The sequence below is a fragment of the Nuphar pumila genome, chromosome 7, assembly GCF_984573655.1.
Source record: "Nuphar pumila chromosome 7, dmNupPumi1.hap1.1, whole genome shotgun sequence".
NCBI classification, from domain to species: domain Eukaryota; kingdom Viridiplantae; phylum Streptophyta; class Magnoliopsida; order Nymphaeales; family Nymphaeaceae; genus Nuphar; species Nuphar pumila.
In genome coordinates, this window is record NC_143255.1 from 20,706,627 (window position 1) to 20,723,035 (window position 16,409).

A 16,409-nucleotide genomic window follows, 5' to 3' on the forward strand; every position below is an offset into this window, starting at 1 on the left:
CCACTTCAAAATTAACTAGTGACCTCAAGGGATTTGATCCGGGTCAGATATCCAACAGAACTCGAATCTGCCTACTAGGATCGAGTAGATCAAATAAACATCTGATTAATAGTCAGATTCGTTAAGGAGTCATAAATTCATCTCGAAACTTATTTCGAATCTTATGGATATCTGTGCCTATTCACATAAAATCATATCCGATTATTTAGTTGGATCTAAATTCGGTATTATATACTTTTTTCACACGCTAATCCCAATCCCAACTCCAAATCTAATTAGGCAATGTCCAACTAGATTGGATTCAGTAATACCCATATATATATATATATATATATATATATATATATATATATATATATATATATATATATATATATATATATATATATATCCGACCGGTTCAGATCACCATCAACAGTTAAAACTATTCGTAGGGGGAACTGTACAAGGGAGAGAAGGGAAGATGGATGCAGAATGGTTATTTTCAGTTGAACAAGAACATTTATACAGGCACTCCTCTACGTTGATATATAGTGCGTGTCAAGAGAGAAATTGACCACTGTCGTTTTGTGTTCCTTAACCCTCCATCAACACTGCCGTTTTCCGGCCAGTTTTGAAAGAGAGCAGATGGGCGAGTTCATGAGGCAGACTGAGTGGTACAACGAGGTGGTGCTGGGGAGCCTCCTGCCGGGGGCCCACTGGTGGAGGGGACTTCCCCACTTCGCCCAGTCGTGGCTCCGGTGCTACGTCGCAGCAAACATCGTCTACATGCTCTCATCCGGACTCTGGTGCTTCTACATCTATTACCTCAAGCGCCATGTCTACTTCCCCAATGGTGGTCTCTCTCTCTCTCTCATGTCTTGCAACCAAAAGTCCAAGAATTGCATTGGAATCTGTTGTTGGAGTTCTTTCTCATTCATACGAAAGTTTAAGATGAATTTATTAGGAAGTTGTGACGTTTATCTGACTGCTTTTGTTTTTTCTTTTATCAAACTTGAAAGAGTTTGAACTCCACCCAATTTAGAGTATCATTCCAAAATTATTCGACAAAGTAAGAAAGCCATAATCTTCAACACAACACAAACTTTTGTTAAAGTTTGTGGTTTGCAAAATGATCTTCACACTTGAAATATCCATCTAAAAGTATATAGTTGGTGTGACACTGGACCATTTACCCTACCTGTGTGATGTGGATATAAATTCAAATTTTGGTCTGCTCACTTTCAACTATGGGCCAAACCACAATCTTTTGTCAGAAGAATTTATGCTAGTTAGCCTTGGGATCTTTGTTTCTTATATATTTTCTTTGGATGGTTTATTCTTGCAGATATGATGCCGACAAGGGAAGCCATGTTAAAACAAATTAGCGCAAGCCTGAGAGCTTTGCCTTTATACAGTGGATTGCCAACAGTTACAGAGTACCTGGTTGAAAATGGCTGGACAAGGTGTTATGCAAGAATTGAAGAAGTTGGTTGGCCCATGTACATTGTCCATACCATTGTCTATTTTATGGTCGTTGAGTTTGGGCTATACTGGGTGCACAGATTATCACATGACATAAAGCCTCTTTACAAGTATCTTCATGCAGCCCATCACAAATACAACAAGCAGGATACTCTTTCTCCATTTGCAGGTAAACATTGATTGGACTATTAATAATTTATAATTTAAGAAAATCTCCCTCCTTAAAGGGAAACGAGACTAGCTGCTCATAGTTATGCTCATGTTAAGCTTGTAAAGATATCATTCAAACCCGTAAAATAGGTTCGGTAAGTACCAGAACTGAAGAAAATTCAGGGCTTGCTTAAGTGCCTGCCTATGTGACACAGGTCAATCACATGACACCAATCCATGCCCCAAGCAACGGAATGCAGGCTCAGAATGCTGTCATGTAATTGGTCTATGTCATTTAAGCATGCACTTGTTTGGCTGCTTGTACCAGAACAGCAATTGTTTGGCTGGGCTTGACTTGTGTAGGCCTGTTAGCTAGTGATGAATATATGTATATATTTTATATTTTATGTCGTAGGGTGTAGATCATTGAAGTGTTTGGGTTGCAAGCAATAAGTTTAGAGTTAAAATCATGTTTCTTACATCTTTGGAACGAAGTATTTATTTTGGAATAAGCCGGTTTGAGATTATCTCAATATATTTAGAGTCTAAATTTAATTTTAAAAACAGTATTCTTTACTAAACGAGCTAGCTCAAACTCTGGTCGTCACGAGCTTTTGACCTCAGCTCGGCTCGTTAGAAGAACAAGCGAATCTTGAAAACCTTTTGGCAGATTCATTCATGAGCTCGTTTATCAGCTCTCCTTAAAAGCCTCCAACCCGTCTCCTCCTTCCTGTAGAACGAGTTGATTGGACTGCCAAGAATTTGAACAAAGAGAAGGTTAAAACTGTAGGTTAACGAAAAGTTACTCAGGCGCGGATTTGAAACCTTCTGTAGAAGTGAGTGATTAATCATATATATTTAATACTCAAGCATCTAAATGTAAATTTACCATAGGTTAGACACATGTAAGTAAATTACCCTTTTTTATTTTATTGAATATTGTTATAAAACTTGGTAGCAGCCAGTCGAGGTGCATTCTTCATTACACAATTCCTGTCATATATTTAAAGCAACATGGACAAATTCAGGTGTCCATGTGACAGCTATAAATGGACCACGAGCGCTTGGATTTAGTTTAGACAAAGAAAAAGAAATTAAATGTCTGGTGTGCACTCTCCCCTAAATATTCTCTTGGTAAAATGAACATAATTACAAATCAATGTTCGATAATGCTTATCAAGAACTTTCTAGAAGCGTGTTGATTTTTAATTCTACAAAAGGAAGATTGGTATTTGTGTGCATTTACTTTCACCTGATCCTCGCAGAAAAGTGTGATCCTTTTTTCTGTTCTCTGACATTTCTTTTCTCCTTAGAAAAAAAAAAGAAAGACATTGGCTTCCTATACTCACTACCTGGTTGCAGGCTTGGCGTTCAATCCCATAGATGGTATCTTGCAGGCATCACCGCAACTGTTTGCACTCTTACTGGTACCAACGCATTTCTTTACACACGAGATGCTTTTCTTCTGTGAGGGTGTGTGGACTGCTATCATTCATGACGGCGTACATGGAAAGGTTTGGCCTTTCATGGGAGCGGGATACCACGGAATTCATCACACCACCTATCGCAATAACTACGGTGGCTACCTCATCTTTTTCGACTGGCTATTTGGCACCCTCCACGATCCAGAATTCGATGCGAAAAAAGCCTTCTGATCACTTCTTCATCGTTATCATCTCTCTCTCTCTCTCTCTCTCTATATATATATATATATATATATATATATATATATATATATATATATATATATATATGGTAATGTAACGAGTACTACATAAGTGTCTTCTTTTGAGTTCTGTTTGGGCTGAGGACTGAACTTATGGCAATGGAGCTTTGGAGCATATCATAAAAAATAATTATCCACATGGTTCGACATATATATGTCGTTGGATACAGATTTTACAACGGCTGTCTTGAAAGTTGTATTAGCTATAGGAGTTGGATCACCGTCATGTAAAACCATCGTCCAATCCTATAATTGGTTATTTAGTGCTTTATACTAGTGTTTGGTTTGGGTTGGGTTCAACCTTGACAAATAACGTGAAACATGTTCTCACAAGTCTCTTATTACACTTTGTACAAAATTTTCAAGTGCCATCCAAGACTAGAAAACGCATCAACCAGGCACTTCAAATCTTTATTTGGTTTGGGAAAGCTCTTAAGGAGAAGGTGTTGGCGTATCTTTAAAATAAAACTGGAATGTAAAACTGCTACATACCGGTAGATGCCATGGATGAAGCAACGTGCGGGTGTTTGGCGTTCTCATCAACCTATTGACGCCCGCGATGAGCATAGGCCTTCAAGTCGATGGTGAGCAGGACCCTGAACCCAATGAGAAAAATGAGGACAACTTTGGTTGTTCTCATCAAGTAGTCTTGCCTTTATTTATAGTGGGAGAAAAGTGGGGGTTACAGAATGTGAACCCTTTCACATTCACGTAACCCTTCCCCACTAATTCCCACTAATTGCCTACTAACCCCTTCAGTAGTGTCAAACTGGGTCATACTTAGGGTTGGACTCAAACTGAAATGTCCAGCATTCTCTCACTTGACCCATTGATACGAAAAGGTTCAAAATTAAGGTTCATACCAATATCTTGACTTAGTTCTTCATGTGGGTTCACATGCTATCAGGTATCACGTGAATGAATTATATGAGTCATGAAGATGAACACTTCTTTATGAAATGTCATATTTTTTATGTACTATAATACAATTTATTTTTCAGTGCTTTAGCATGTTAAGGTTACCTTTATAAATAGGTTAGTTTTTAACTCATTCTATTGGTCATTTAATATTGTTATTCTGTTATTCTCTCCAACCAAATGAGAGATCTTTTATGCAAAATAAATAATACACAAAGCCATAGAGAATTAATCCAGTTTCACAAATGTGATCACATATAACCATAATGCATTGTCATATATCAGAAGGAATTAAATAGACTGATCTCCTTTACATGTTGAGAATACAATCTTGATGCTAGCCCTTTAGTAAGGGGATCAACAGTCATTTCTTTCATGCTAATTGGATCAACACATACCAGATGATTCTCAGTCATTTTTTTAACAACAAAGTACTTTAACTTCATATGTCAATACGAGGTTGAGCTCTTATTGTTATTTAAGAAGGACACGACTGCTTCATTATCACAAAAGATCTTTAGTGGTCTCTCAATAAAGTCTATAATTCTAAGACACATAATAAAGTTTCTTAAACAAATGACCTTAGATGAAGTCCTGTATAGAGCAATGAATTTTGCCTCCATGATATGAGCATCAATTATAGACTATTTTTCACTTCTTCGTGAGACGACACCACTTACTAATAGGAAGATGTATCTAGTAGTGAACTTTCTACTGTCGAGACATCCTATCAAGTCTGCATCAAAGTATCCAATGAGCTATATGTGGTCAACTTTTTTGTATGTCAACATATAGTCATTCATTTCTTTCAAATAGAGCATGATCTTCTTCATTGTCTTCTAGTGCGCAATACCTGAACTTGACTGGTATCTTCCAAGCATTCCTACAACAAATATAATATGAGGTTGTGTGTAGGTCTGCACGTACTACAAACTCTCAACCGTTGAAGCATATGAGACAGTTGTCATCTGCGCCTTTTCATTATCATCCTAAGGATAGTCTTTTAGGCTCAATTTATCTCCTTTCACTATGTGCCGAACCAAGAGAATAGTTCTCCATCTCATATCTTTTAAGAACCTTAAGGATATAAGATTTATGTGGGAGGCCAAGGACACCCTTAGTTCTATCATGATATATCTCGATTTTAAGGATATATGTGGCCTCACACATGTTCTTCATATCAAAATGACAGGAAAGAAAATCTTTTGTCTCATGTAGTAGGTTTAAATCATTAATTGCTAAAAGAATATTATTAATAAATAAAATCAAAATTATGAACTTAATTACTCCCACTAACCTTAAGGTATATGCACTGATCTATAATGTTTTTAGTGAATCCAAAGTTCATAATTACCTAATTGAACTTTTTATACCACTGGCGGGAGGTGTGTTTAAGTCCATAAATTGACTTCTTTAATTTGTAAATGAAATAATTCGAGTCATGTACATAGAAACCGGGAGTTTAATTTTTATATCTTAAGGATAACTCAGCCACCTAAACTCTGAGTGATAGGAGACTATAACACCACAAATTTTTTATCTCAAAAATCATATATATTTTTTTAAATAGTTTTAGAAATTGTAATAGAAATTCAAATGAGATAAAAGCTTTGGCGTATTACAGATCTATCATATCATTTCCAAATAAACTTCAAATTTAAAATTAAACATCTATAAATAATAAATGTCTATTATAAACTTTGAATTAAATAATATTAGTCTTTCAAATTAAATAATATTAGAGTCTTCAAACACTTGTGAATGCTCGCAATCAAAAACATAATAAAAAAGAAGAAAGATTTGGCTCAGTTCCTACTACAACCTTCCGCCATTGCATGGTCCTCTATTCGCTACTTGAAAAATATTTAATAATAATAATAGGGTAAGACTAATAAGTCCTAAGTAGGAAAGTGTTATTCAATAAACATAAATTACAACATGCATGCAAAAACATATTCCAATACTTAGACTTGCATATTCAATCACTTTACACTTGCATAACTCTTTCAATCAAAAGCAATCACTGAGCCATAAGCATTTAAATATACATGAACAGTTAAAATGCATGCACTTACCATTGCCGAGTCTGAATTGTGTGCATGAGTGGTTTCTTATCTTTAATTAAGTTTTATTTTTAAATGATGCATGCCATGCCTAACTAAAAGTATAATCACTTTAGGTTTCCATTCTTAGCCCTGTGGGTACTAACATAGGTAGTAACCTGGCTCAAGGCCACAATGCAAAGGTGTTTTCATATAATTATGGCTTTGGCCTGGTCAAGCATCTTTCACCAGTCTTACAGGTGAGGGACGAGCACATTGAGAGAGTGCTCCCAATATCGTCATCTTGGTGCATCAGTTTTTCACTCATGAGTTTCTATCATCTATGCTATAGTCTAATGTAGAGAATTCTCTTATTTTTATAGTTGGAGAGGAGCAACCTTTCGTGCTAAAAAATAGTATCCATGAAGTTGAAATTACTGCATGCCCTCTCCTTTCAAGCATTATATTTTTGTGTCACATGGTTAAACCTTTTAAATTTATTAATTTCATGAAACACATATTTATGAACTTGATTTAAGGATTTGGCCTCTTCCGGGCCCATGGATGCATATTCTTAAAAATGCATACTTCACATATCATTGCATAATACTTTTCTTTCATTTTTGGCTTAAACATACATTCATCATTAGGCAATGATTATAACAATTAAATGCATTCAAAATTTCATATTATTATTCATATTTTATTCATTTCAATATCAGTATTTATAAATAATTAAACATTTATATTTGATCACAATTCGAACTCTTTTCGTCCAGTTCTTTAGCGAATAGCAACAAAGGCCAATTATTCAATTTGTGCCTTATATTGTGCACTCAATTCATGCATAAAAAATATTTTAACAATTCATATGCAGCGTTATAAAATTCATAAAAGAATACTCGAATGCATTAGAAACATCACATGTATTGCTAACTAGTCCTTTAGCCGGTTCAGGATCCGTTGGACCTCAAATCTATCTGACTATTACAACTGTCATAGAGAAGTATGCATTTTGTGAAAAGAGATGAAATTTTGATAAGTTGTAAAAAATTCTATCAGCTTTCGAATGCCATAAACCGGTTATCAAAATTCGTCCATATGAGAGAGATGACTGATTTAGTGTACACCTATATTTTTTGTTCCTACTATCACATTTCCGTGCTCAGATCGAGAATGGAGCTTAAAATTTCACAGATTGTATGAAATTTTGGTAGCTTTTCAACGTAATAAACCATTAATAAAAACTCCTCCAAAGGAGAGAGATACAAATGATTTATCGGTAAGGTGTCAGATCGAATATACAAAATAGCAGGTAATATGCATTTGGGTAAATAGAAATAGGCCACCCGAATTCATATTTCTAATTTTTTTAATAATAAATATCTAATAAAAAGTTAAAAATCTAAATACGTTATATTTACATATTTCATCACAGACAAGTCTCATTTTTGCATCCGTTAGGTGGAAAAATTGATTTGTCTTCCTGAATACTATTTTCTTAAAAATATTTTTAGTGTTTTCTCAATTTCAAGTATAAAGTTATATCTTTTTCCATAACAAAAATAACAAAAACTCAATTAACAACATATAATATGAATGAGAACATTAACTCAATCAATCTAACTAAATTTTTTACAAGAAAATAATATATATTATCATATTATATTTCGAAAATTATTTTTATTTCTGAAAAACCCATAACACACAAGATACATTAAAATTTTATATTTTTATTTCAAGTAAAACATTTTCTTTAAGGATTGATCTGATTTCTCGCTGAAAAAAATCTGATCAAACCCTTTTTCACTAACCCAATTCAAAATTTATAAAGACTACTTATTTAAGCAATTCTAATATTTTGAATTTGTGCTAATCGACTAAGCCCAATATACCCATATTCGAACCCAATAGTTGTTTTGTATATTTTTTTTGTAAGGTTTAAAATCATAGTTTTTTCACATGTATATGTGTGTGTACAACTCTAATTCAAAGTGTATGCATGCATATTGGTATTGAAAACAAATTTTTAATTAGGTTTTAAGAAAACTGATTTTTAGTAAAAAATCAATTTTTGAGAGGGGTTTTCTTTAGAAAACCCTCTCTATTCTGATTTTGACGAATCTAACACCAAATCCTCATATGAGAGGTTCGGTACAGGGTTCATCTAATTATAAATCAGAATAAAATCATGCCTATGAGTTTTGATCTACGCGTAGAGAGTAAAACCCCCTACCTTTATCACAAAAACACTCTTCCTAACCGAAAAACCAAATCTTCACAAGCGAATCCGCCCATCCGCTTCGTGTGGTAACTGCTGCTCTCCTCTAACATGTGTAGGTTCACCCTTTGGTTGTGCAAGAAAGAAACCACCAAAAGTGGAAGACGAAGAAGAAGAAAGAAAAGGAATAGGGAGAGAAAATAAAAAAATCAAAATGTACCAAATAGGGTGTGTGTGTGCCCCTCCTCCCGATTTATAGGTTGTAGAAAATATATCAAGGGGCTGGGCAATCTCAACCCTTGATCTATTCTCCATCAAAGTTTTCTTTCTTCTAGTTTTTAAGTTTTCTTTTCTCCTTTTTTTTTCATTTGCCTTGAATATTTTGTTTCTTCTACTTAATGAGCTTAGGTTAATATTAGTTTATACAATTTATATATTATATATGGCATAAGGTGTGACCCCCATAGGCCACCTCCATGTGGAGTTCACCTTTCTACAATGCATATTGTCAAACTTGCTTACTTGGGAAGCAAGTTTGACTTAGTCAAGTTATTATTATTATTATTATTTTTATTCTTACTTTCTTTCAAACCTTTCTTATTCTCATTTTTTTTCTCCTTTTCTTTTTAGCACTCAGCCCATCCTAGAAGGTTCTAGGATGAGACATCCCCCCTTGGGAGGGCGCCCCTCCCAATATAGCAAGTTTTGACTTGAGGGTCTTCATGGCATCGGGATTCAAACTTTGAGGTTCGATCCTCAATTTACCGGAGTTTATGTTTTAGTTGTACACATAATAAGAATGTTAGTCTAAATGGTAGAGAAAAAAATATAAAATTAGGAAAATTTAAAGAATAGGAGATGGTATAGTGAAAAGCTGGTATCGATTGCATCATGGGCTGCTTAATTGCTAGCCCTAGTTTAGGGATTGGCGAATGACACTGCTAAGGAATTGACGAGCTTGAGGGTTGTCGTCCATGTCACAGGGACACGCCATTTTGGCTGTGTCCTTGGTGACACACGCAGACATGCTGACATGGGGACTGACACGTATTTTAAAATTATAAAATATTATTTTATTATATTTTAATTTCATTTTAATAAAATATATTTTTCATGTTAAAATATTCAAAAATATTTTTATTAATTAAAAAATAAAAAAATCGTATCATTGTGTCCCATTTTTTAAAATTTGAACTTTAGAGTCGAATTTGAATCCCGTGTCCTCGAGTCCACAAATCATTGTAACACATGTCTTCAGACCCCCAATCACCAACCCTTGCTGCATCAAAACACATGCACTGCTGAAAGCGTTCTTTCAACCTTGGGGTTTTGACTAGGCTTTTGGGCATGACCTAGCTAGGTTTCTTACCTGATTTTGACCACATGTTTAACTAGGCCACTATGGCTTCAATCTAGTGCAGGTACTTGACGAAGCTCCTCCTTAAATTTTGGTATACTGATCTTTTGTCATGATTTTTTCCAAAAAATGAAATTATTAATTTTCATGAGATTTTCCTTGCCAAGACTTGTGACATGGCTTGGCTCCGTGTGCCTAGGCGAAGCTGAACCTCGGATCATATGGGTCCATGTGTAGGCCTCAATGGATCAGTCCTGCGCCAACACTGGGTGGGTCAGAGTTAGCTAGATCCAACTTTAAGTGCCAGAACCAGGACCCGTTTGGTTCTAGCTGGACCTAACATGAGAAGAGCACGGTTCAGATCTTGGTATATAGCATATATCAAGCCTGGCAAAATATTGATTTTATACGTTTGTATATATAAATAGCGGATCTTTAATGGAAAGCAGGTTGGACCCTCTAGCTTTAATATTTCATAAACCAGAACCGGATCCATATACTTAATTGTCAGACCCCTGTATCCGAACATGCTGAAAGTATGTTTAAAGAATTGCTATTTGTCTGTACAAACGACTTAGCAAATCTTCTTCTTTTTTCTTAATTTTTTGGTAAATTTGACCGTATCGATACGAACGCGTTATGAGAAGATCGGCAGGCAATAGACAAAGCAGGGGACCATCCTTTCTCCTCCCGACTGTTATGATACTCTTCACTGCCACGTTATCATGACATGATATTATGTATTTCCTTACAAAAACGTTATCATGACCCGATAAGAACTACATGAACCAGACCCGAGCTATACCCAATAAAATATTAATTTTTTTATTAAAAAATTATACATCTCAATTGAAACTCGGGTCTAGATCTGGTATAAAGTTTTATAAAATATACCCAAAACTATGTATTAATGTGACCTTCAGGTTCAGACCCAAGTCTTAATTGTGTCTTCTTGTTTATCACTGTACCCAAACCCTATAGGGTTTGGTTCGGGTCTGGGTAAACCTGACCTGTTGACACCCCTAGTTTTGTTGCAGCAACGGTTGGTAATTGGGGCTCCTAAGAGATAAATTACCGTAATGAGTGGACTCGAAATTATGGGATTTGAATTCGACTCAAAAGTTATAAAAAAAAATGAGACACGAGTACCCGGAAATTTATAATTTTATTAATTAATAAAAATTAATTTTTTGAATATTTTAACATGAAAAACCGTACCCTCCTTAGTGGCCTATTACAAGGCAACATAAGGCTAGCGGAGGGGTCCGGATCAGGTACAATCACATAGCACAAAATTTGTGCATTAAAAGACCTGATTGCCCTCTATCAGGGCTTGGGCCCCACAACTGACAGGCCTGTCCTCAAGATAGTAGGTGATCAGGTGCCTAATAAACAAATATTTGTGCAATCATATTTCACCTGAGAATAGGGGAGGTGGCAGATCTGATGGTTTCATCTTGTCGAGGGCTTTGTGTGGGTTTATATATAACATGACTGCGTATCCTGCGAGAAGTTGCACTCTCTCCCTCTGTGCTTCTTTTGTGATCGATTGCTCCTTGCTCGCCTTTCTTGTTCCCTCTGTGTTCTTTTGTGAGAGGCGAGGCCGGCAGAGGAAGGGAGGGTTTATAGGGTTGAGAGAGGGGGAGATGGAGGAGGAGGCGTACCTGAGACAGTTCGTGAGTTTGACGGAGTGGTCCAATGAGATCGTCCTGGGGAGTCTTGTTCCAGGGGATTATTGGAGGGGCCTTCCCCACTTCTGGCAGTCGTTGCTTCGGAACTACATCGCTGGGATCATCTTCTACTTCCTCATCTGTGGAGTCTGGTCCTTCTATATCTACTACGTAAAGAGCCATGTCTACTTCCCTGATGGTGAGTGTCTTTCTCTCTGAAATTAATTAGTTAGGTACCCTTGTGTACTGCTATAAAAGTTTAGAAAAATGAGTTCAATGATTTAAAGAAAAAAAGAGGTTAAATTTGTTACATTAAGTGAATGAAAGAACAACTTAGGCAGTCATTTGAGCAATGTTTTAGAAGGTCAAACGTCTAATTAACTTAAATATTTGATACTTGAGGCGTCTAAACATGAATTTGCCATACGTTAGTTGCCTACGTGTAAATTGCCCTTTTAATTTTGAAAGAAACAAGCTTTCCATTCTGTTTCTCATAAAGCTTCGAAAGTGTGAAGTTTATGCTTTGTGAAAGAAGTCTATGCTTTCACGCTTCCAAAAAGCAATTTTCAGAGAAGCTTCCTGTGATTATGATGCTCATGTGCGCAACCTGATTTGGATGATTATTAATTATCCTTCAAAGATAAATAAGAAACAAACAAAAAATAAAGAGAAAAAGTGGGCTACACAGTGGCGCACCAGAAAAAAAAAAAAGACATTCCAATTTGGTTTCTTGTTGTGGGCTCTACACATTTGGCTAGATGAGTCGGTTGAAAGCATTGTTAGAACATGGTGGCCAAAAACAGGATTTTGTAAGATCAATATTCCAAACCTAGAGGCACATTCTTGAGATAGTTATATTTAAATCTCAACCGCCCCACTTTGAGATTTTCGAAAATGCAAAAATAAGCAAGTGAGTCATTGCTTTTCAAGAACAGGTGACCGGCCTCTCTCAAATACGAATTTGCAAGCAAAACAAGAGTCAAAAGGAAAGAAAATAAAAAAAGCTTGAGAATAAAAAAAGTCTAATGATCAACAAGTCGATAATGCAGTTTTTACGGTCTTAAAAAGACAAAACAAATTTTGGATTTAAGTTTAATTAAATAACCATAAATCAAACATTTTAAAATTTTAGATGAAAATAACCCTGAATGATCATTCACATTTTATCAATAGTCAAGGACGTCCAAAATCGACCAATAGTCACAAAGGCTCCATAAAATACTTTAAATGGTCTCAAACGGAAACCGAAAGTCAAAGTAGTTAAGGTTAACTCAGTCAAAATAGTCAAAGGTCAGCTCGGATCGATCAAAACAGAACTAGGCACCTCTGAATGCTCCATGCATCACTGCGATCATGCAAACTGCAAACTGCATCATTAAAGTGCTACATTGCACCTCAAGCTCCTTTACGCACACAATGTATATTGCACCTCAAGCTCCTCAACTATAATATGAGCCGCTGGTTAGGTGATCAGGCCGAATACTTTACAAAGTACTCAGGCCACATATAATGCATAACGGGTGCAGTGATTTTCTGTTGTAAAATACAAAACACAGAAATTCGATTTGCGGGAAGCCTTTTTATTGCAAAACACAAACCACAGAAAATCGCTGCATGCACAGTGATTTTCTGTGTTTTGTGTGGTAGGAGTACTTTACAAAGTGCTCGCGCCCAATCACTGGATCTGCTCTACTATAATGATGGTTTATTCTGGCTATAAAAAAGACAAAAAAAGAACTCTTGTTTGCTGCAGCACCAAAAGTGTCGACTGTAAAAAAACCTGAGCCCGAGAGATGCAAATCCACATCCCCAACCCACCCACCAAAAAAAGAAAAGAAAAAGGTAATGTGGATATTGAATTCAACTTTGTCTGCTCACTTTTTACCCATAGTTCAGACCACAATATCATGTCTTCATGAGAATTTTATGCCAGTTATATACTCATAGGATCATTTTTTTTTTTTTTTTTTAAATATATATGCCGTGAATGGTTTCCTTGTACAGGCTTGATGCCAACAAGGAAAGCGATGTTAGACCAAATATGGTTAAGTATGAAAGCTTTGCCTATACACGCTGTGTTGCCTGCAATTACAGAGTACGTGGTTGAAAAGGGCTGGACAAGGTGTTATGCAAGAGTAGAAGAAGTTGGTTGGCCCTTGTACATTGTCTATACAGTTGTCTATCTGGTGCTCATTGATTTTGGGGTTTACTGGATACACCGAGGAATGCATGACATAAAGCCTCTTTACAAGCATTTGCATTCAACCCATCACAAATACAACAAGCAGGATACCCTTTCTCCATTTGCAGGTAAAGATTTCTTCTTCTTCTATTTTTTTGATAGGGAAGCTGAGATTAGGCACTTGCAGGTAAAGATAGATGAGGGAGAATCTGATCTTTTTTTCAAAATCTGATCGCGCCATATACTAGGTTTAGGTTTTCAGTTTTATTAAATTAATATTTTAGTTTGAAAACGAGGGATGATACAATTTTAGTTTGCTGCTGCACCTGATCACCGTCCATCATTGCCTGGGCCCCATAGCTGATAGGCTGTATCTGAAAGATGGATGGAGGGTGATCAGGTGCAGCAGTTCACTAAAAATGTGCAGTAGGAAGTGTTCCTTGTTGCATAGCTAACGTGGGCAGGGGGATCTCAAGGGTTTTGCTATCTTTTTGAGAAAAAAAATCATGAAAAAATGCGATAAGTTGAGCAATAATTTTAAATGGTAATTTCTTGTTATATTTCCAAAATATCATGCCATTTTCATTAAAATGCAAAAACCAAATTTTATCAAGATATTTACATTTTTAACAGCTATTTTTCTAGGAAAAACATGGGAAATCATTTATATACTTTATTTTTATTTATTCATAAAATATAATATTTTATTTTTAATTTATTAATTATGGCTGATATTTTTGTGATTGAACACAAGAAATTTAAAAATTTTCATTTTCTCATGATATTTTGGATGCTGATATTTGCCGATTAAAACGTTTTGTCACTTAGGGTTTTACCAACCAGATGCCTACCAATTTGCAGTCAGTGAAAGGGGTTTTCCTTGATCTAGCTAAAAAATATAAAAAAAATAATTTTTCTTTTAAAAATGTGTGATTTTTGCAAATTAATGCCTTCAACGGTATCTTGTCTTTGCACTTGATAAGATGGTTATAGCTAGGAATTTGTCAAAAAGTAAATGTTGGATTAATTAGGGACTAAATGTGCTTAATGACAAACACCATATTCAATAGGCTCTCTTGCACTTGATGCGATGGATAAGCGTCAAAAAGCATATATCGGATAACATGAAACTAAATGGGTTAATGACAAGGATGTAACTTGGTTTGATAAACTCGATCAGAACCAATGTCCCAAACTTGATAGATTGGGTCTGAAATCTAGACCCATGTGAGAAATGGGTAGGATCTTAGCTAACAAAAATAGACCTAAACCTGTCTGTACATCACCCAGTTTTATACCTGATCCAAACAGTTATTTGCAATTTGTATTTGAATCGATGCAAACCACAAACTGGCTTGTATATCAACCCATTTCACACCCCATATATATGAACATGAACCAATCCAAACCCAAACAAGAACTCAATTTGTAACCATACCCAATTAGGACCCATGATCCAATCTGGTCCCTCGTTACAAACGCAGGATTCAAACCAATTTGCCTAGTTCTGTGAGACTGAAACTACTGGCCTCCCGTTACTACTCCAAAATGGAACAGTGTTAACACTATGTCACATGGACATGAGTACGGACACAAGTGCGGCACGGTTGGAGATGTAAATACACTGATTTTTATGAAAAGTTGGGCATGAGGACGCATATTCTTTTAAAATTTTAACATATAAAAATGCAATTTTAATGGATATAATACATAAAAATTAATAACAAAAAAATTAGAAAGTGAATTGTTTTTACTGGGTCTAACCCAATTAAGTTCCTATTAAAATCCGTATTTTTTCAATGTAAAAACTTAAAAATATTATTTATCAGGTATGGATTACAGGGGTCTGGTCGATGCAATCCTTATAGTAACTGGGTATGTTTTTTTCTTTGGTAGGTTAGTCCAGTTGGACCCAGGTCCGGACCCCTGGTAGCAGTGCCTCGGAATCAGATCTGGGTCCAGACCCACCTGCAGGGGGTCAGGGAGAAGGTCCGACCGGTTGACGCCCCTAAGATTGTCTGATCATTCGTCACCCTGCTTGCTGCCTTATCTAAGCTTAATTTTTTCACATTTGAAGTAAAAATTATTATTTTTCTGACAAAAAAAAAGGAAGGTAATAGTTTCACTTTGTGTTGCAGGCTTTGCGTTCAATCCTATAGACAGTGCACTGGAGGCATCACCTCTATGTATTGCACTGTTTGTGGTGCCGATGCATTTTGTTACGCACATGGTGATCTTCCTTCATAGCGCATTGTGGGCAATTAACATCCATGACTGCATCAACACAGAGTTGTGGTTTGTGATGGGGGGACGACGCCACAAAATTCATCATACCAAATATCGCTATAACTTCGGCAACTACACCACCCTCATGGACTGGCTGTTTGGTACCCTTTATGATCCTGAGCTCCACGGGAAAAAGGCCTTCTGATCTCTCTCTCTCTCTTAAGTGTCCGTTATTACATCTATCTGGACCTAAGGACCGATCTTTTGGAAATGAATTATTGTTTTCCTTTGTAAATATGTGTTCAGTGTATAGAAATGAGTTGCCCACAAGTAGAGGTGTAAGTGGCTCGGGTATATCCGAACTGAGCCAACGTCCCAAACCGATTAGACCCGACCAGATCTTAGGAGACACATGGGTGCAGTTCGGGTCCAAAATATAGACCCCATTGAAGA

The 16,409-nt window shown here is 36.0% G+C and overlaps 2 protein-coding genes across 2 annotated transcripts; both read left to right on the forward strand.

The window, feature by feature from the left end:
• The first annotated feature begins 559 nt into the window (after positions 1-559).
• On the forward strand, positions 560-3,673 carry LOC149831449 (delta(7)-sterol-C5(6)-desaturase-like). The gene is made up of 3 exons (XM_090013904.1): positions 560-835; positions 1,328-1,633; positions 2,977-3,673. Exons 1-3 carry the CDS (start codon positions 628-630, stop codon positions 3,267-3,269), a joined length of 807 nt encoding a protein of 268 aa, XP_089870030.1. The 5' UTR covers positions 560-627; the 3' UTR covers positions 3,270-3,673.
• Positions 3,674-11,402: 7,729 nt separating this feature from the next.
• LOC149831450 (delta(7)-sterol-C5(6)-desaturase 1-like) lies at positions 11,403-16,251 on the forward strand. The gene is made up of 3 exons (XM_090013905.1): positions 11,403-11,747; positions 13,553-13,858; positions 15,869-16,251. Exons 1-3 carry the CDS (start codon positions 11,525-11,527, stop codon positions 16,159-16,161), a joined length of 822 nt encoding a protein of 273 aa, XP_089870031.1. The 5' UTR covers positions 11,403-11,524; the 3' UTR covers positions 16,162-16,251.
• The last annotated feature ends 158 nt before the right edge of the window (positions 16,252-16,409 follow it).